This window comes from Coregonus lavaretus (assembly GCF_964263955.1).
Source record: "Coregonus lavaretus genome assembly, chromosome: 3".
Lineage (NCBI taxonomy): Eukaryota > Metazoa > Chordata > Actinopteri > Salmoniformes > Salmonidae > Coregonus > Coregonus lavaretus.
This window is the reverse complement of record NC_139990.1, coordinates 58,509,251-58,530,225: the sequence shown is the minus strand read 5'-3', so window position 1 is coordinate 58,530,225 and position 20,975 is coordinate 58,509,251. Positions and strand designations below refer to the sequence as shown.

The following is a 20,975-nucleotide window of genomic DNA, read 5'->3' as shown; positions in this document are numbered from 1 at the left end:
AGTTTTCCCCTTGAAGTTCCACTTCCACTTCGTCTTGATCGAAAATAAGAAACGCAATCTTCACATCTACCACAAGGTGTCTCTGGTATCCAGCAGAACACCAACCGCTTTAGATTTTTGTCAAAATAGTATATTTTGGTCCCGTTTGACTGCACCAAGCCGCCTTTCAAACCATACAAACTAGTCAGCTCTATCACGGCCTTCTTTGGTAAAAGCTAACTGTCATTCCCAAATTCCGTGGTAGATTTAGGGTCTGATAGCCTTATCTATACATTGGAACATTATTGCCGTCATTCACATTGTCCGCCCTCTTTAGGGCCCCATTTACTATAATTCTAGTCTTCAGAAGCAATATTATGAAGACAACCAGGCCTATGACTAGGTGAATGTAGAAAGGTCAAGTTAAAAATCAGGGTAAAACTAGATTATATAACAATGTGCAAACAAACATTTAAAAAAGTAGGCCTACAAAGAAACATAATATTATGCAGCCAGGGCATGTTCAATATCTGATGTTTATTTCAATTACAATGGATCTTTTACAAAATATCTGATGCAGAAACATCAACGAAAAAAGTAGAAACAAGACGACACCATAAACACACTTCCATAAATACATATTTACATACATTATAGTAGTAGTAGTACACAGTCCATCAGAAATTTGGTCTGGAATACCTGGTGGAAACACTAACATCTGTCAGCAGCAGAAAATATTTAGATGTGCACCTTTGAAGCCCTATATCATTGGTTACTTCCAAAATGGCACCATATTCCCATTATAGTGCATAACTTTTGACCAGGGTGTCACGACTTCCTCCGAAGCTGCCTCCCCTCCTTGTTCGGGCAGGCTTCGGCGTTCGTCGTCACCGGCCTACTAGCCACTGCCGCTCCATATATCATCATTCCATTTGTCTTGTCTTGTCAATTACACACACCTGGTTCATATCCCCTCATTAGTACATGTATAAGTGTTCCCTCTGCCCCCCTTGTCCTTGTGGGTGATTGTTATTTGGGAGTTGAGTGTAGCTCGGTTGAGCTACCTGTACCTTGTATTTCCGGGGATATTGTTCCCTGTGTGCCTGTATTTTGTTGACGCTATCCAGCGTAACTGTGTCCTACGGAATAAACTCTGTATTCGGTGATTTACCCTCCTGCGCCTGACTCCTTCAAATCACACTCTCACACAGGGCCTGGTCAAAGGTAGTGCACTGTGTAGGGAATAGGGTGCCATTTGGGACGTCCACATTTTTCTCCCAGTAACCAATACAGTTTCCATAGCACATAATGAAACAATGTTTTTCATTGGTTAAGAATTTTTTCCTATGTTACTTACAGTTGTTCATTTCATAAACAACACACATTTTTGCATAATATAATGGAAGGCAAAACAAATATCACCAAATACCAGGCACTGTAGGATGGAGGCACTTGTGCACCTAACAAGACTGGTTTGGCATCGTGACGTTTGGCACATGAGGGTGGTAGACAGTGGTCATGTACTGTATGTGTGTGTGAGACGGTGGGAATCGGGGTACTAGCCAGTTTTCAATTCTGTCAGTTCAATACATTATTTCAAATTCAATGAATTAGTTGAAAATTAAGCCATTCTTTTCAATGAAGATTTTTCCATTCATTAATTAAAATCAGTTCCTGAATTGACTGAATGGATCCATTCCCAGACCGTGGTGAGACTAAGTAGAAGCAGTCTGTCTTTATGACTTGGTGGGGCTGGGTTCTGGCTGTATGTCTGTCTGTGTAACCTCTTTCTTCCTCCTCCTCTTCTTGTTGCCTCGGCAGGGCTTGCACAGGCAGCACAGGATGCAGGGCGAAGCCAGCAGGAGGAGAGGCGAGGCCACCAGCACGATGACACTGACGCCAACCAGGATGCCCACCACCTGCCAAGAGGAAAGGGTTCACACGCACACGCACACGCACACACACACACACACACACACACACACACACACACACACACACACACACACAAACACACACACACACACACACACACACACACACACACACAGGGTGTTTAGCAGGGGGCCAATAAATGTGAATGTCACGTACAAAATGTCAGGCCAATGACTGTTGATTCAGGCATACAAGAAAAGTTGATAGAGCAAAACACAGGTTTCCTGGGTTACTAGGGTGTATAATAAGAAGAGTCACCTCACCTGTGTTCTGTTCCACATGACGGAGGCTCGGGAGTGGCCCAGCTTGTTCCTGCATGGCCCCTTATCATAGTGCCTCAGAAATATATCACCCTAAACATATAACAACAGTTATCATAGTGCCTCAGAAATATATCACCCTAAACATATAACAACAGTTATCATAGTGCCTCAGAAATATATCACTATAAACATATAACAACAGTTATCATAGTGCCTCAGAAATATATCACCCTAAACATATTACAACAGTTATCATAGTGCCTCAAAAATATATCACCCTAAACATATAACAACAGTTATCATAGTGCCTCATGAATATATCACCCTAAACATATAACAACAGTTATTATGGTGCCTCAGAAATATATCATCCTAAACATATAACAACAGTTATCATAGTGCCTCAGAAATATATCACCTTAACAGAGGGATACAGTATCACCATAAACATACAACACTCAGGTTCAGACTTATTGAAGCATTTATAACTGCATATGGACTTACATCCAGGTTCTGCAGACAGTACCAGCAGAAAGTGTGTTTGCAGCTCTTACACAGCATCTGGGCACAGCCCTGGTTCCTCTCGATGTACACGCCACACATGGGGCACGGCTTGATGGGTAGATCAGAGTCACTGCATGACCGGCCCCTGAGGACAGGTGGGTGAGGGGTGCAGAGGTGGGGGAGAGGTGGGGAAAGAAAGGGGGAGAGGGGAGGGGAGAGGTGGAGAGGGATGTGAGGGAGAAGTGTGGGAGAGGTGGTGGGGGAGAGAGGGTTCAGACAGAGAATTAGAATAATAATGTTAATAATGTCTATACATTATAGTGTATATATAATTCTATGGTGTTGGCAGGGTTAAAGCATGGGAGCTGAGGCACAGACTGTCATCTTTATTTAACACTCATGTTAATTGGCTGCTTAACTGAATTTATTTTGGGAGAAGAAACTACGAGGGAACCAGTTGACTGAATACCATGATCAGGAGGGATTGAATGAACTGCATTGTATTACTAAATGGACAAATATTGTTAATCCCCCAAAACAATATCAAACTGGCATTCTGTCTCTCATACTGTGGGGCTCAACTCTAAGATTTTAAAAGACTTTCTAGTCTCGTCTGATGTTGTTATACTTTAGTAGAATAAACCCATCGATTCAAGGACATTTCCTCCAGTACATGAGGCACTTTGCGTTGTCAAAGCAACAGAAATGGATTTACTGACTGACTCCCCTACTCCTCCCCTTTGGCAGGGACACAATGGTATTCCATTATGCTTTCCTCCACACCTTCCAATAACACACACACACATGCACACATACACACACACACACACACACACACACACACTGACAACAGTGAAGGGTGGAAGGGGTGGAATACTGTATGCAGCAGATATAGCGGGACACTGGGAGCACACTGTCTGTGGCACACAAAAAATGGCACAGGTTGTAGTTAACTTGTCTAAAAGGCAAGAAACTCTTTACCAAATTGTTGATTTTACTTATTTCCAAAATGACTAACAACTCTACTGCCAACACATAAGCGGCTTCAATCTGCCTTCATTCGTTTTTTTTTGTTACAATATTTTTTACACCAAGGCACTCTGACTGTGACTGACTGACCTGCTCTCTGAGTCAGGTGATGATGATGTCATAGGCTGGTGCTCGGGGCAGGCGTGCCCGTCCTGCCAGGGCCCTCTACAGCCAGAGCAGAAGACAGTGTGGCAGGCTGGACAGGGCACGGACGTAGGCTGGCCCTCTGAGCTGGGCCCGACGCTGCAGACAGCCTGGCACTCCAGCACCGGGCACCATGCTCTACTAGGGTCCAGCTGCACCCCTGAAACATAACAAACCAATGATGTATATAAACACATGTATATACATATACAGGTAACTGCCAAAATAAAGGAAACACTTGAGTAAATGAGGGATATAGAGTATATTGAAAGCAGGTGCTTCCACACAGGTGTGGTTCCTGAGTTAATTAAGCACTTAACATTCCATCATGCCCAGTTGCCCATTATTTTGGCTACCATGGCTAGAGGAAATCTCAATGACTTTGAAAGAGGGGTCTCAAAAGAGCATAGGGGATTTGTGTGTGTGTGTGTGTCTGTGTGTGTGTGTCTGTGTGTGGCGTGTGTGTCTCAGTTAGCAGATCTCAACCTAATTGAACACTCATGAGAGATTCTGGAGTGGCGTCTGAGACAGAGCTTTCCACCACCATCAACAAAACACCAAATTATTGAATTTCTCATTGAAGAATGGTGTCGCATCCCTCCAATAGTTCCAGACACTTGTAGAATCTATGCCATGTTCTGGCAGCTCGTGGTGGCCCAACGTCCTATTAAGAAGCTTTATTTTATTTTGGCAGTTACCTGTATGTATGTCTATAGAATGACACCCAAAGCAAGGTATTAGATATAGAGGGTAGAGGATCCTAGATACAGTGCCTTCAGAAAGAATTCACAACCTTGACTTTTTCTACATTTTGTTGTGTTACTGCCTGCATTTAAAATTGGTTGAATTGAGATTTTGTGTCGCTGGCCTCCACACCCCCAAAGTAGAATATTGTTTTTAGAAATGTGTACAAATTAATTTAAAAATGAAAAGCTGAAACATCTTGCGTCAATAAGTATTCAACCTATTTGTTATGGTAAACCTAAACAAGTTCAGGAGTAAACATTTGCTTAACAAGTCACATAAGTTGCATGGACTCACTGTGTGCAATAATAGTGTTTAACATGATTTTTGAATGACTACCTCATCTCTGTACCTTACACATACAATTATCTGTAAGGTCCCTCAGTCGAGCAGTGAATAGGTAAAAAAAAATATGTACAGTCGTGGTCAAAAGTTTTGAGAATGACACAAGTATTGGTCTTCACAAAGTTCGCTGCTTCAGTGTTATGAGATATTTTTGTCAGATGTTACTATGGTATACTGAAGTATAATTACAAGCATTCCATAAGTGTCAAAGGCTTTTATTGACAATTACATTAAGTTTATGAAAATAGTCAATATTTGCAGTGTTGACCCTTCTTTTTCAAGACCTCTGCAATCCGCCCTGGCATGCTGTCAATTAACTTCTGGGCCACATCCTGACTGATGGCAGCCCATTCTTGCATAATCAATGCTTGGAGTATGTCAGAATTTGTGGGTTTTTGTTTGTCCACCCGCCTCTTGAGGATCGACCACAAGTTCTCAATGGGATTAAGGTCTGGGGAGTTTCCTGGCCATGGACCCAAAATATTGATGTTTTGTTCCCCGAGCCACTTAGTTATCACTTTTGCCTTATGGCAAGGTGCTCCATCATGCTGGAAAAGGCATTTCTTGGATGGTTGGGAGAAGTTGCTCTTGGAGGATGTGTTGGTACCATTCTTTATTCATGGCTGTGTTCTTAGGCAAAATTGTGAGTGAGCCCACTCCCTTGGCTGAGAAGCAACCCCACACATGAATGGTCTCAGGATGCTTTACTGTTGGCATGACACAGGACTGATGGTAGCGCTCACCTTGTCTTCTCCGGACAAGGTGTTTTCCGGATGCCCCAAACAATCGGAAAGGGGATTAATCAGAGAAAATGACTTTACCCCAGTCCTCAGCAGTCCAATCCCTGTACCTTTTGAAGAATATCAGTCTGTCCCTGATGTTTTTCCTGGAGAGAAGTGGCTTCTTTGCTGCCCTTCTTGACACCAGGCCATCCTCCAAAAGTATTTGCCTCACTGTGCGTGCAGATGCACTCACACCTGCCTACTGCCATTCCTGAGCAAGCTCTGCACTTGTGGTGCCCCGATCCCGCAGTTGAATCAACTTTAGGAGACGGTCCTGGCGCTTGCTGGACTTTCTTGGGCGCCCTGACGCCTTCTTCACAACAATTGAAGTTCTTGATGATCCGATAAATGGTTGATTTACAGTTGAAGTCGGAAGTTTACATACACCTTAGCCAAATACATTTAAACTCAGTTTTTCACAATTCCTGACATTTAATCCTAGTAAACATTCCCTGTTTTAGGTCAGTTAGGATAACCACTTTATTTTAAGAATGTGAAATGTCAGAATAATAGTAGAGAGAATTATTTATTTCAGCTTTTATTTCTTTCATCACATTCCCAGTGGGTCAGAAGTTTACATACACTCAATTAGTATTTGGTAGCATTGCCTTTAAATTGTTTAACTTGGGTCAAACGTTTCGGGTAGCCTTCCACAAGCTTTCCACAATAATTTGGGTGAATTTTGGCCCATTCCTCCTGACAGAACTGGTGTAACTGAGTCAGGTTTGTAGGCCTCCTTGCTCACACACGCTTTTTCAGTTCTGCCCACACATTTTCTATAGGATTGAGGTCAGGGCTTTGTGATGGCCACTCCAATACCTTGACTTTGTTGTCCTTAAGCCATTTTGCCACAACTTTGGAAGTATGCTTGGGGTCATTGTCCATTTGGAAGACCCATTTGCGACCAAGCTTTAACTTCCTGACTGATGTCTTGATATGTTGCTTCAATATATCCACATAATTTTCCTTCCTCATGATGCCATCTATTTTGTGAAGTGCACCAGTCCCTCCTGCATCAAAGCACACCCACAACATGATGCTGCCACCCCCGTTCTTCACGGTTGGGATGGTGTTCTTCGCCTTGCAAGCTACCCCCTTCTTCCTCCAAACATAACGATGGTCATTATGGGCAAACAATTCTATTTTTGTTTCATCAGACCAGAGGATATTTCTCCAAAAAGTACTATCTTTGTCCCCATGTGCAGTTGCAAACCGTAGTCTGGCTTTTTTATGGCGGTCTTGGTCAGTGGCTTCTTCCTTGCTGAGCGGCCTTTCAGGTTATGTCGATATAGGACTCGTTTTACTGTGGATATAGATACTTTTGTACCTGTTTCCTCCAGAATCTTCACAAGGTCCTTTGCTGTTGTTCTGGGATTTATTTGCACTTTTCACACCAGAGTACGTTCATCTCTAGGAGACAGAACGCATCACCTTCCTGAGCGGTATGACGGCTGAGTGGTCCCATGGTGTTTATACTTGCGTACTATTGTTTGTACAGATGAACGTGGTACCTTCAGGCATTTGGAAATTGCTCCCAAGGATGAATCAGACTTGTGGAGGTCTACCATTTTTTTTCGGAGGTCTTGGCTGATTTCTTTTGATTTTCCCATGATGTCAAGCAAAGAGGCACTGAGTTTGAAGGTAGGCCTTGAAATACATCCACAGGTACACCTCCAATTGACTCAAATGATGTCAATTAGCCTATCAGAAGCTTCTAAAGCCATGTCATCATTTTCGGCATTGTGTTTCCTTGCAGGTAACCATGGTTAACAGAGGAAGAACAATGATTTCAAGTACCACCCTCCTTTTAAAGCTTCCAGTCTGTTATTCTAACTCAATCAGCATGACAGAGTGATCTCCAGCCTTGTCCTCGTCAACACTCTCACCTGTGTTAACGAGAGAATCACTGACATGATGGCAGCTGGTCCTTTTGTGGCAGGGCTGAAATGCAGTGGAAATGTTTTTTTGGGGATTAAGTTCATTTTCATGGCAAAGAGGGACTTTGCAATTAATTGCAATTCATCTGATCACTCTTCATAACATTCTGGAGTATATGCAAATTGCCATCATCAAAACTGAGGCAGTAGACTTTGTGAAAATTAGTATTTGTGTCATTCTCAAAACTTTTGACCACGACTATACAAAAACAATCAGACATTGAATATCCCTTTGAGCATGGTGAAGTTATTAATTACACTTTGGATGGTGTATCAGTACACCCAGATCTACAAAGATACAGTGGGGGAAAAAAGTATTTAGTCAGCCACCAATTGTGCAAGTTCTCCCACTTAAAAAGATGAGAGAGGCCTGTAATTTTCATCATAGGTACACGTCAACTATGACAGACAAATTGAGGAGAAAACATCCAGAAAATCACATTGTAGGATTTTTTATTAATTTATTTGCAAATTATGGTGGAAAATAAGTATTTGGTCACCTACAAACAAGCAAGATTTCTGGCTCTCACAGACCTGTAACTTCTTGTTTAAGAGGCTCCTCTGTCCTCCACTCGTTACCTGTATTAATGGCACCTGTTTGAACTTGTTATCAGTATAAAAGACACCTGTCCACAACCTCAAACAGTCACACTCCAAACTCCACTATGGCCAAGACCAAAGAGCTGTCAAAGGACACCAGAAACAAAATTGTAGACCTGCACCAGGCTGGGAAGACTGAATCTGCAATAGGTAAGCAGCTTGGTTTGAAGAAATCAACTGTGGGAGCAATTATTAGGAAATGGAAGACATACAAGACCACTGATAATCTCCCTCGATCTGGGGCAGCACGCAAGATCTCACCCCGTGGGGTCAAAATGATCACAAGAACGGTGAGCAAAAATCCCAGAACCACACGGGGGGACCTAGTGAATGACCTGCGGAGAACTGGGACCAAAGTAACAAAGCCTACCATCAGTAACACACTACGCCGCCAGGGACTCAAATCCTGCAGTGCAAGACGTGTCCCCCTGCTTAAGCCAGTACATGTCCAGGCCCGTCTGAAGTTTGCTAGAGTGCATTTGGATGATCCAGAAGAGGATTGGGAGAATGTCATATGGTCAGATGAAACCAAAATAGAACTTTTTGGTAAAAACTCAACTCGTCGTGTTTGGAGGACAAAGAATGCTGAGTTGCATCAAAAGAACACCATACCTACTGTGAAGCATGGGGGTGGAAACATCATGCTTTGGGGCTGTTTTTCTGCAAAGGGACCAGGATGACTGATCCGTGTAAAGGAAAGAATGAATGGGGCCATGTATCGTGAGATTTTGAGTGAAAACCTCCTTCCATCAGCAAGGGCATTGAAGATGAAACGTGGCTGGGTCTTTCAGCATAACAATGATCCCAAACACACCGCCCGGGCAACGAAGGAGTGGCTTCGTAAGAAGCATTTCAAGGTCCTGGAGTGGCCTAGCCAGTCTCCAGATCTCAACCCCATAAAAAATATTTGGAGAGAGTTGAAAGTCCGTGTTGCCCAGCGACAGCACCAAAACATCACTGCTCTAGAGGAGATCTGCATGGAGGAATGGGCCAAAATACCAGCAACAGTGTGTGAAAACCTTGTGAAGACTTACAGAAAACGTTTGACCTGTGTCATTGCCAACAAAGGGTATATAACAAAGTATTGAGAAACGTTTGTTATTGACCAAATACTTATTTTCCACCATAATTTGCAAATAAATTCATTAAAAACCTACAATGTGATTTTCTGGATTTTTTTTCTCATTTTGTCTGTCATAGTTGACGTGTACCTATGATGAAAATTACAGGCCTCTCTCATCTTTTTAAGTGGGAGAACTTGCACAATTGGTGGCTGACTAAATACTTTTTTCCCCCACTGTACAGGCACCTTCCTAACTCAGTTGCCGGAGAGGAAGGAAACCGCTCAGGGATTTCACCATGAGGCCAATGGTGACTTTAAAACAGTTACAGTTTAATGGCTGTGATAGGAGAAAACTGAAGATGGATCAACAACAGTGTAGTTACTCTACAATACTAACTTAAATGACAGAGTGAAAGAAGGAAGCCTGTACAGAATACAAATATTCCAAAACATGCATCCTGTTTGCAATAAGGCACTAAATATGGCAAAGAAATGAACTTTATGTCCTGTATAGGAAGCATTATGTTTAGGGCAAATTCAACACAACACATCACTGAGTACCACTCTTCATATTTTCAAGCATGGTGGTGGCTGCATCATGTTATGGGTATGCTTGTCATCGGCAAGGACTAGGGATTTTTTTAGGATAAAAATAAACGGAATAGAGCTAAGCACAGGCAAAATCTTAGAGGAAAACCTGGTTCAGTCTGCTTTCCAACAGACACTGGGAGACAAATTCACCTTTCAGCAGGACAATAACCTAAAACACAAGGCCAAATATACAAAATACACGACACTGAATGTTCCTGAATGGCCTAGTTACAGTTTTGACTTAAATCGGCTTGAAAATCTATGGCAAGACTTGAAAATGGCTGCCTAGCAATGATAAACAACCAACTTGACAGAGCTTGAAGAATTTTTTAAATAATAATGTGCAAATATTGTACAATCCAGGTGTGCAAAGCTTTTAGAGACTTACCCAGAAAGTCTCACAGCTGTAATCGACACCAAAGGTGATTCTAACATGTATTGACTAAGGGGGTTGAATACTTATATATATATATATATATATATATATATATATATATATATACAGTGGGGAAAAAAAGTATTTAGTCAGCCACCAATTGTGCAAGTTCTCCCACTTAAAAAGATGAGGGAGGCCTGTAATTTTCATCATAGGTACACATCAACTATGACAGACAAATTAAGAAAAAAAAATCCAGAAAATCACATTGTAGGATTTTTGATGAATTTATTTGCAAATTATGGTGGAAAATAAGTATTTGGTCACCTACAAACAAGCAAGATTTCTGGCTCTCACAGACCTGTAACTTCTTATTTATGAGGCTCCTCTGTCCTCCACTCGTTACCTGTATTAATGGCACCTGTTTGAACTTGTTATCAGTATAAAAGACACCTGTCCACAACCTCAAACAGTCACACTTCAAACTCCACTTTGGCAAAGACCAAAGAGCTGTCAAAGGACACCAGAAACAAAATTGTAAACCTGCACCAGGCTGGGAAGGCTGAATCTGCAATAGGTAAGCAAATTGGTTTGAAGAAATCAACTGTGGGAGCAATTATTAGGAAATGGAAGACATACAAGACCACTGATAATCGCCCTCGATCTGGGGCTCCACGCAAGATCTCACACCGTGAGGTCAAAATGATCACAAGAACGGTGAGCAAAAATCACAGAACCACACGGGGGGACCTAGTGAATGACCTGCAGAGAGCTGGGACCAAAGTAACAAAGCCTACCATCAGTAACACACTACGCCGCCAGGAACTCAAATCCTGCAGTGCAAGACGTGTCCCCCTGCTTAAGCCAGTACATGTCCAGGCCCGTCTGAAGTTTGCTAGAGTGCATTTGGATGATCCAGAAGAGGATTGGGAGAATGTCATATGGTCAGATGAAACCAAAATATAACTTTTTGGTAAAAACTCAACTCGTCGTGTTTGGAGGACAAAGAATGCTGAGTTGCATCCAAAGAACACCATACCTACTGTGAAGCATGGGGGTGGAAACATCATGCTTTGGGGCTGTTTTTCTGCAAAGGGACCAGGACGACTGATCCGTTTAAAGGAAAGAATGAATGGGGCCATGTATCGTGAGATTTTGAGTGAAAACCTCCTTCCATCAGCAAGGGCATTGAAGATGAAACGTGGCTGGGTCTTTCAGCATGACAATGATCCCAAACACACCACCCGGGCAACGAAGGAGTGGCTTCGTAAGAAGCATTTCAAGGTCCTGGAGTGGCCTAGCCAGTCTCCAGATCTCAACCCCATAGAAAATCTTTGGATGGAGTTGAAAGTCTGTGTTGCCCAGTGACAGCCCCAAAACATCACTGCTCTAGAGGAGATCTGCATGGAGGAATGGGCCAAAATACCAGCAACAGTGTGTGAAAACCTTGTGAAGACTTACAGAAAACGTTTGACCTGTGTCATTGCCGACAAAGGGTATATAACAAAGTATTGAGAAACTTTTGTTATTGACCAAATACTTATTTTCCACCATAATTTGCAAATAAATTCATAAAAAATCCTACAATGTGATTTTCTGGATTTTTTTTGCTCATTTTGTCTGTCATAGTTGACGTGTACCTATGATAAAAATTACAGGCCTCTCTCATCTTTTTAAGTGGAAGAACTTGCACAATTGGTGGCTGACTAAATACTTTTTTTCCCCACTGTATATATATATTAGTTTATTTTATTTTTAATATATATATATTAATTTTTTTACAAATGTTTGAATTTTTCTTCCACTTTGACATTACAGAGTATTTTGTGTAGATCGTTGACAAAAAATGACAATTAAATCCATATTAATCCCACCTTGTAAAAAGTCAAGAGGTGTGAATACTTTCTGAAAGCACTGTAGGCCTGCCTTTCCTAGATGTGCCAGGGCAGGGTTTTCAGTGGGGTTTCTAACTGCTTTTGTAACAAAGGCACATTCCATGTTGTCCTTTATAAGGGGAGCACCATAATAAAATATTTGGTGCACTTTGTTAGACTTTTCCTAGATCCAATTTTTTATGGTATTTGATTTATGACTGAACGGTGACTAATATTGGTTTTAGTGTGTTGTTGCCTCAAGGCAAACCAACCAACCTCAGATTCCAATTTGTAAATGTCAAACCAGCTGAGACCTTTTCTACACTGTTTTCTTCTCTTCACACTCTCAGAAATTACTTCGTCTCTAAACAAAAGCCAACAACAAACCATATTTCTTCACCAACAGAAACTGCGGACAGACAGAACAATAACAACTTCATAATTTCCAGTAATTCTTAGACTGCTATTTATAAATCGCCTTATGCTAATCTGGTAGCTCGACCGACCGTCTAGTAGCTACTAAAGTTACAAGAACCTTTCAGCTGGACTGGGACGGGTGAGAGGGAGTCAAGATAAGGACTAGAGGGAGTCTCTCTCGGTACAATAATCCCACAATATGCCAGGCATGTCGATGCTAGAGGCGGGCTCAGATCTGCTCAGCTCACTGTCACCAGATGGCCCAGACCTGAAATAGCCTGGTTGCCGTGAGCGCCGTCACCAGTCACCTCACCAGCATGCTAATGCAAATGAACGGTACCGTACCTTGTTCAAACTCCAGCCGCTGGTACAGCTCCACCTGATCCGCAGGGGCAAAACAGGCTATCTGCAAAACAAAAAAAACAAAAAAAAAGAATGGATCACGTCTGTGATATTGCCTTAAAATCACAGGAGGACCAGCCTGGTCCCAGATCAGTTTGTGCTATATAGCCAACTTCTATGGTCATTGTCACAAACAGATCTGAGACCAGGCTTCAATGTAATGCATTCCACAGAAATTAAATGTATTGCATTCTATAGCAATGCAGAATTTAACGCAGGGATAATCATTTCAAGAGAAGAGGTGTTGATTACCAAACTCCCTGACCTGATTGCAACACTACATTGGCCTGTGCTGTAGGCTATTTACCATTTACACTTGACAATGACATTTGCAAGTTCAAGGTGTGGTGGCATGATGTAAGATGTAGAAAGGGTTGGCAAATTCATCTTACCCAACGGTACCCAACCCTACTAGTGTTAACAGGCAAATACATATGAGTGTAATAGCAATGTAGCAGTGTAATAGTCAAATGGTCTAAACATTGATGTGTACCAGTGGTTCTTTGAACAGACAATGAATGTGTCCCAAATGGCACCTTATTCCCTATATAATTCCCTATGGGCCCTGGTCAAAGGTAGTGCACTACAAAGGGAATAGGGTGCCATTTGGGACGTAGCCACAGCATAACATCCAGTATAAGCCTAGTACCTCTGAGTGGAGCAGGACTCCTGTCCTCTGACAGGCCATGTCTGGACATGTGACTGGGCTGCCCCCACCCTCCCGGATGGCCAGCTGAACATACTGCTGCAGACACTGAGGGGACAGACAACCAATGACATAAACACAGATGTGAATACATTTATATTTACATTTACATCATTTAGCAGACGCTCTTATCCAGAGCGACTTACAAATACATGTACAGTGGGGGAAAAAAGTATTTAGTCAGCCACCAATTGTGCAAGTTCTCCCACTTAAAAAGATGAGAGAGGCCTGTAATTTTCATCATAGGTACACGTCAACTATGACAGACAAAATGAGAAGAAAAAAATCCAGAAAATCACATTGTAGGATTTTTAATGAATTTATTTGCAAATTATGGTGGAAAATAAGTATTTGGTCAATAACAAAAGTTTCTCAATACTTTGTTATCTACCCTTTGTTGGCAATGACACAGGTCAAACGTTTTCTGTAAGTCTTCACAAGGTTTTCACACACTGTTGCTGGTATTTTGGCCCATTCCTCCATGCAGATCTCCTCTAGAGCAGTGATGTTTTGGGGCTGTCGCTGGGCAACACGGACTTTCAACTCCCTCCAAAGAATTTCTATGGGGTTGAGATCTGGAGACTGGCTAGGCCACTCCAGGACCTTGAAATGCTTCTTACGAAGCCACTCCTTCGTTGCCCGGGCGGTGTGTTTGGGATCATTGTCATGCTGAAAGACCCAGCCACGTTTCATCTTCAATGCCCTTGCTGGTGGAAGGAGGTTTTCACTCAAAATCTCACAATACATGGCCCCATTCATTCTTTCCTTTACACGGATCAGTCGTCCTGGTCCCTTTGCAGAAAAACAGCCCCAAAGCATGATGTTTCCACCCCCATGCTTCACAGTAGGTATGGTGTTCTTTGGATGCAACTCAGCATTCTTTGTCCTCCAAACACGACGAGTTGAGTTTTTACCAAAAAGTTCTATTATGGTTTCATCTGACCATATGACATTCTCCCAATCCTCTTCTGGATCATCCAAATGCACTCTAGCAAACTTCAGACGGGCCTGGACATGTACTGGCTTAAGCAGGGGGACACGTCTGGCACTGCAGGATTTGAGTCCCTGGCGGCGTAGTGTGTTACTGATGGTAGGCTTTGTTACTTTGGTCCCAGCTCTCTGCAGGTCATTCACTAGGTCCCCCCGTGTGGTTCTGGGATTTTTGCTCACCGTTCTTGTGATCATTTTGACCCCACGGGGTGAGATCTTGTGTGGAGCCCCAGATCGAGGGAGATTATCAGTGGTCTTGTATGTCTTCCATTTCCTAATAATTGCTCCCACAGTTGATTTCTTCAAACCAAGCTGCTTACCTATTGCAGATTCAGTCTTCCCAGCCTGGTGCAGGTCTACAATTTTGTTTCTGGTGTCCTTTGACAGCTCTTTGGTCTTGGCCATAGTGGAGTTTGGAGTGTGACTGTTTGAGGTTGTGGACAGGTGTCTTTTATACTGATAACAAGTTCAAACAGGTGCCATTAATACAGGTAACGAGTGGAGGACAGAGGAGCATCTTAAAGAAGAAGTTACAGGTCTGTGAGGGCCAGAAATCATGCTTGTTTGTAGGTGACCAAATACTTATTTTCCACCATAATTTGCAAATAAATTCATTAAAAAATGTGATTTTCTGGATTTTTTTTCTCATTTTGTCTGTCATAGTTGACGTGTACCTATGATGAAAATTACAGGCCTCTCTCATCTTTTTAAGTGGGAGAACATGCACAATTGGTGGCTGACTAAATACTTTTTTCCCCACTGTATGTCTATGGACAGAACCAGAGAGCAGGGCCATGTTCAGCAGGGCACAACGTTGTGAAATGTTCAGAACAAACATGCCTCTCTGTAGACATGTAGAGTAAGGACTCACGTCAGCTCTGACCATTACATTTTTATCTGCAACGTTCTACAACGTTCACCTACTAAAAGTGGCCCTGGATTGATGTTGATGTTGACAGTATCTGAGATATACAGTAACTAGCACTTGAACTAGACTCGTCTCTTAGAAATGATTTGATGCTAAAGACAAAGCAGCCAAAAAAATGCAGTCCTGCGAGCATGTTCATGCAAAAACCTGCTGTTTTGTTTGTCAGAAGAGTCACGCCAAGCCTCACTCAGCTACCATAGCAACAGCAGAATGCAGAAAGCATGCGGTGTATTGTCAATCGGTGCATAGTACTGGTAAGTGGTAACCAGTGTTGTGTTGACAGTATCTCTCTATGGCTGTGTTCCAAATGGCACCGTATTCCCTATATAGTGCACTACTGTCCAGGCCCCATAGAGATGCACCCTATGTTTGACCTTGGCCTACCAACTCAGACTGGTGCTCCGAGCGACACCAGCAGCCAGGCAGAGATTAGCACCTGCCAGCCAACCAACCCCACGCCAGGATATCTCTCTATCCGTGTCAAGGCACATCACCTCCACCTCAGTGCGGATGGATACAGACTGACTGAACACAAATCAATAGGAAGTCAGCTGGAGTACTGCATGCCAGAGATAAAAGTGAAAGAGAAACTAAATTATTTCAGGAAAGCAGTGATTAAATATATATTTTTGATTCGGCAGATAGATACTGTATGTCCTGCTTGAACGCTGAGTCTTGTTAAGTGAAAATAGAGAGAGAATAGAAAATACAGGCATTTCCTTGCCCAGCATCAGATATGAGAAGAGAAGTTGTGGCAGGATTGTGTTGTCTACCTACCCGGGTGCAGAAGACACAGTCACAGGTGTGCAGTGTGCTGGTTGCTACTGAGGGGTGCTCACTAAGGCACAGCTTGCAGTAGACCACCACATCAGGCTGGGAGGAGAAGGACTCCACTACAGCCCCGGCCTGGCCCTGAGGCTGGGATGGACTGCTGTTGGCCACGGGGCCCTGAACCTGGCCCCGGGCTGGACTGCTGTTGTTGGCCATGGGGGGAGCAGAGCGGTCAGTCAGTCAGTCAGCGCTGCCTGGAAGCTTCTCTTAGCCCTTCTGCTGGAGGAAGTGTGGAGGGCTGTCCTCCATGATCTGGAGGATGGTGGAGAACAGAAGACAAGCAGTCAGCCAATAGCCTCGCCAGTCCCCACATCATCTAGTGGTGTTTAAAACAGCTGATAGCCTCGCCAGTCCCCACATCATCTAGTGGTGTTTAAAACAGCTGATAGCCTCGCCAGTCCCCACATCATCTAGTGGTGTTTAAAACAGCTGATAGCTTCGCCAGTCCCCACATCATCTAGTGGTGTTTAAAACAGCTGATAGCCTCGCCAGTCCCCACATCATCTAGTGGTGTTTAAAACAGCTGATAGCTTCGCCAGTCCCCACATCATCTAGTGGTGTTTAAAACAGCTGATAGCCTCGCCAGTCACCACATCATTTAGTCATGTTTAAAACAGACGAGAGGAGACTACTTCCAGGTTGCTTCCCAAATAGTGCACTACTTTTGACCAGAGCTCTATTTTGGATGTGGCCCCAGATATATGATTATCACTTCCTGTTAATGAACAGAGGAGCCATTATTTCCCCCTTCCTCCAGCAGTATTACTGTGTGTAGCCGTTGGCAACATGGCTGTTTTAGATTGGTATCTACGGTGCAACACTTCTACGGCGCAACACAAAATCATGGGTGATATCTTTGCAGTCTTTGCAATAGACGAACAAGAGAAGAGGTGTTATCCCTTTTACCAATAAAATGTATCTTTCAGGTTTCGCAAGAAGGAAAATATTAATTTCAGAATTCATAGAAGAGCAGGAAACTCATGGTGCTGCTGCCGATTGACCCATTTCATATGTTCTGGGCTAATCCAGACTAGAGAAGACGACAAGGTCTAACTGTAGCTCAGGTCAACTGGCGTTGGGCCCTGTGAAAGAGGACAAACCCAGAGCCAATATCTCTGCCCTCAAATTCTATAAGGAAAAATAAAGAATTATGTAGTAAAATAGATTTAGCACTACAGAATGAGTGGCTAAAAAGCTGTTGATCATGCATTGGTCTATCTACAGTATCTCATTCTCCACACAAAGTGCAGTTGCTGTTTAAATTGGCAGGCAAATTTATACCAGCCAAATCAATAGAGCCAACATCACTGTTCTAAATTTACTGTGCTCCTCTATCTAAAATTGATTTATGGCACACGTGCAAAACACTGATACTTGCACTTGAATGTGCACATTTTATTTCTGCACTGTCATTATTTCTCTCTGTCCCATAGGAGTGAAGCCCTTCTGCATTGCATTGTGGTGGAGACTGGCGAGCAGGGCGAAGACATCTGACAATGCTGCCTACTTCTGTCTGTCTGTTCGTCAGTCTGTCTGTCTGCCCGTCTGTCTGTCAGTCTATTAGTATGTCAGTCAGTCTGTCTGCCTGTCCGTCTGTCTGCCCATCTGTCTGTCAGTCTGTTAGTCTATCAGTCTGTCAGTCTGTTAGTCTGTCTGTCCTGCACAACCATAACAGGAAGGTAGCAGTAACAAACAGACCTAATATTACCGGTAATAAAAACTCAAGTTATTTTGCATTGCGACACAATGTTGCTTTATCCGTTTCCTCCATCTCTCTGCCTGAAAAGTACCTCACCTTTTAATTATCTTGATGAAACATTGTAACCTGCAAAGTGATACAAATGGAGGAAAAGATTGCCAATGTCACCGGAGTGTTTGGATCCAGCCATTGACACAGCAATCAGGAGGACGAGGGTCAGCTAGAGTAAAACGCTAACTTGTAGCCTACAACAACAACAAATGTGTTTACATCGTCATTATGATGTAGACAAGCTTTTCTTAACTAACCAAATGGCCTTTGCTTTGACTAATAGCAGATGTCACATTACAGTGAGTTCTGTTTCTAACCATACTGTAGGCATTCTCCATGGATCAAGGTCTAGGTTGAATCCCAGCCAGGGATCAAAGCCTCATTGTCCAGCACACAAGCAGAAACGGAAAACCAGCTCAGCTTGGTGAATAGTTGCCATACATACAGAGTGGCTGGCTGTGTTCTGTTAGAAGGCGGAAGCTGGGCCTGGGTCTGGGCCTATGCCGCCGGACTTACAATCCTGTGTGTGTGTGTGTGTGTGTGTGTATAAGAGAGCAAAAGAGAGAGAGAGAGAGAGAGAGAGAGAGAGAGAGAGAGAGAGAGAGAGAGAGAGAGAGAGAGAGAGAGAGAGAGAGAGAGAGAGAGCGAGAGAGAGAGAGAGAGAGAGACATTCATCTTGCTGCCCTTAATGTGGGACTAAATGTCAAATTGTTTCTACTCCAATTCCTATGAAAATGCTGTTTTAATTCATCAAAGAAACAAACAAAAACATAAGTTATTACTGTGTTATTACCATTGTTAGAATTTCTTAGTAAATACCAGTAACTTTATGTATTTATGTTGTAGTACATGTTAACCTACAGTAAGTGGGAGTATCCCCCTAATAAAGTATATTCTACATCCAGAATTCATAGAGGAATCATCTGAAATATACTCATTATTCGCATGTAGTAGACAGCAGAAGAATACAAGATGAGTCTGACACAATTTCACCTTCCAAGGTTGTAGCTATACTGACATAGGTCCACATTGAAATTCTGCAACATACGCACATTAAACCATTCCTTACACAGAAAATGACATTTAAATGCCACACAGATGTCACAATAAATACGGAAACACTAGAAAAGAGAGAGAGAGAGAGAGAGAGAGAGAGAGAGAGAGAGAGAGAGAGAGAGAGAGAGAGAGAGAGAGACCTACCTCCCCGGTCAGGTCGCCTACTGCGTGTAGCCTACGACCGAGCTGCTTCTGTCCATATTAACAGCCGCAGTGCTTTTATTATGACACAGACACATCTGTTGATACACAGTCACCTACAAAACACCTCCACTCGGTCGCCACGATATTCACACAAGCACCACCCATTTACCTCTTCCTTCCAACTGCACTAGACGCACCTCCCTGCCTGGCCTACAGTCACCAACGCAATCAGTGTTGGCATGCACAGTCAGTCCCGTGTTTCCAGATGGACGGGTGTGTGTGTAGGTATGTGTGTAGTATTGTTCAGCCAACGATGTTCTTGATGCTTTGCTGCCTTGCTGCCCTTCCTGCTGCTTGCTTGACCAGGAAGCGGTAGGCTATTGGTGGAATGTCCTCTAGCCTGCCCCTGGCGGCTTCCATAGAATAAAATCAAAAGCAAAAATCTACAAGCGCCTTTCCTCACCTCAGGAGTTCGTCCTTTTCCCCCACATAATAATGAATCTTATTGTTACAAATCCACAGAAGCATCTCTTGTGTTATCTCCTAATTGGGTAGAATGTCGCAGTAAATGTGTTTTTACTTTCGGAATTCGGAGTTCGCTCGTCAATAGCTATCCGACAGAAGGTGCTAGGATGATGAGAGTGATATATATAGAATCGGATGACGGTAGAGAGCAAGGTACACACTATGTTTTTACCGATAGTCAAACTCTTCCCTTCACAGAGCCAGGAAATATGCAATATTCTATTTTCTGGCGCTCAGGTGGTTTAGGGACCATCATAAAAGTGCAATACCAGTGATTGCATGAGAGCAAAAAAATATATGTTTTTGCATTCCAATTAAGGAGGGTTAGCCCTATATGAAGATTACATACACTGCATAGGGCCTCCAGTCACTGAAGGGCCCAGCATTTTTATTAGTTACCTCTAACTACTAAGGGGACTATATTTGACCCATTTACAAGGATACTTTTAGAAAGCTTCCTATCTAGATGAAATGGAGATGTAAAACCACATAATGTGAAGTAACTGACCTCACTCATCCATGCTACATTCATTAGAATTCCAGTTCACTACTTCCCTGATTTTATAGGCATATTTCTTGTGATAGGTCGGACTTTCAATACCTTCCTATCCATATGAGCTACAGATCTACAGACAAGGGTGGTGGGTTCCTTCACCTCTCTTATCAAAGCTACACCTTTTATACCGTTTTTAATTCCTCCCCTTTGATTCTATAGATTTTTTTTTCCTATTACAGCTTTAGATATTAATTCAGGTACATATCTAATTTTCAATAGCTTCCTATCTACATTACATATACATCTAAAACCACTTGAGTTTATGTCTCTGACCTCCCTCGTCCATAGTAGTCTACACCCATTAGAATTGCAATTTTTATTTACTGAATTTACATAAATATGTCCTGTGTTAGGTCTTATTTTTAATAGCTCCCGACCATATGAGTTACAGATCAACAGACAAGTGAGTTGGGTTCATTGACTTCTCTTATCAAAGGTACTTTTTTTTTTTATGTCTCACCTTTGATTTTGAAAAAATATTTCACCTATTACAGCTATGGTTAT

General features: G+C 42.6%; 1 protein-coding gene across 3 annotated transcripts; it reads right to left on the bottom strand.

The window, feature by feature from the left end:
- Positions 1-497: 497 nt before the first annotated feature.
- Positions 498-20,138, bottom strand: LOC311115257 (E3 ubiquitin-protein ligase RNF144B-like). 3 transcript variants are annotated; one of them, XM_084157288.1, is made up of 8 exons: positions 19,854-20,138; positions 16,387-16,692; positions 13,635-13,739; positions 12,929-12,989; positions 3,801-4,014; positions 2,682-2,826; positions 2,178-2,267; positions 498-1,898 (listed from the first exon to the last, which is right to left on the bottom strand). In XM_084157288.1, exons 2-8 carry the CDS (start codon positions 16,594-16,596, stop codon positions 1,716-1,718), a joined length of 1,008 nt encoding a protein of 335 aa, XP_084013414.1. In that variant the 5' UTR covers positions 16,597-16,692; positions 19,854-20,138; the 3' UTR covers positions 498-1,715. The 3 variants fall into 3 exon arrangements, with proteins under 3 accessions (XP_084013414.1, XP_084013413.1, XP_084013412.1); XM_084157287.1 differs by having other exon boundaries at positions 19,560-20,104; XM_084157286.1 differs by lacking the exon at positions 19,854-20,138 and adding an exon at positions 19,391-19,750.
- Between the last annotated feature and the right edge of the window lie 837 nt (positions 20,139-20,975).

Coding starts and splice junctions, on each gene's coding strand:
- LOC311115257 (XM_084157288.1), bottom strand. CDS start 16,596: ATGGCCAACAACAGCAGTCCAGCCCGGGGCCAGGTTCAGGGCCCCGTG. Junction 13,740..16,386: donor ACTGTGTCTTCTGCACCCGG/GTAGGTAGACAA, acceptor CTGTCCCCTCAG/TGTCTGCAGCAGTATGTTCA. Junction 12,990..13,634: donor GAGTCCTGCTCCACTCAGAG/GTACTAGGCTTA, acceptor TTTGTTTTGCAG/ATAGCCTGTTTTGCCCCTGC.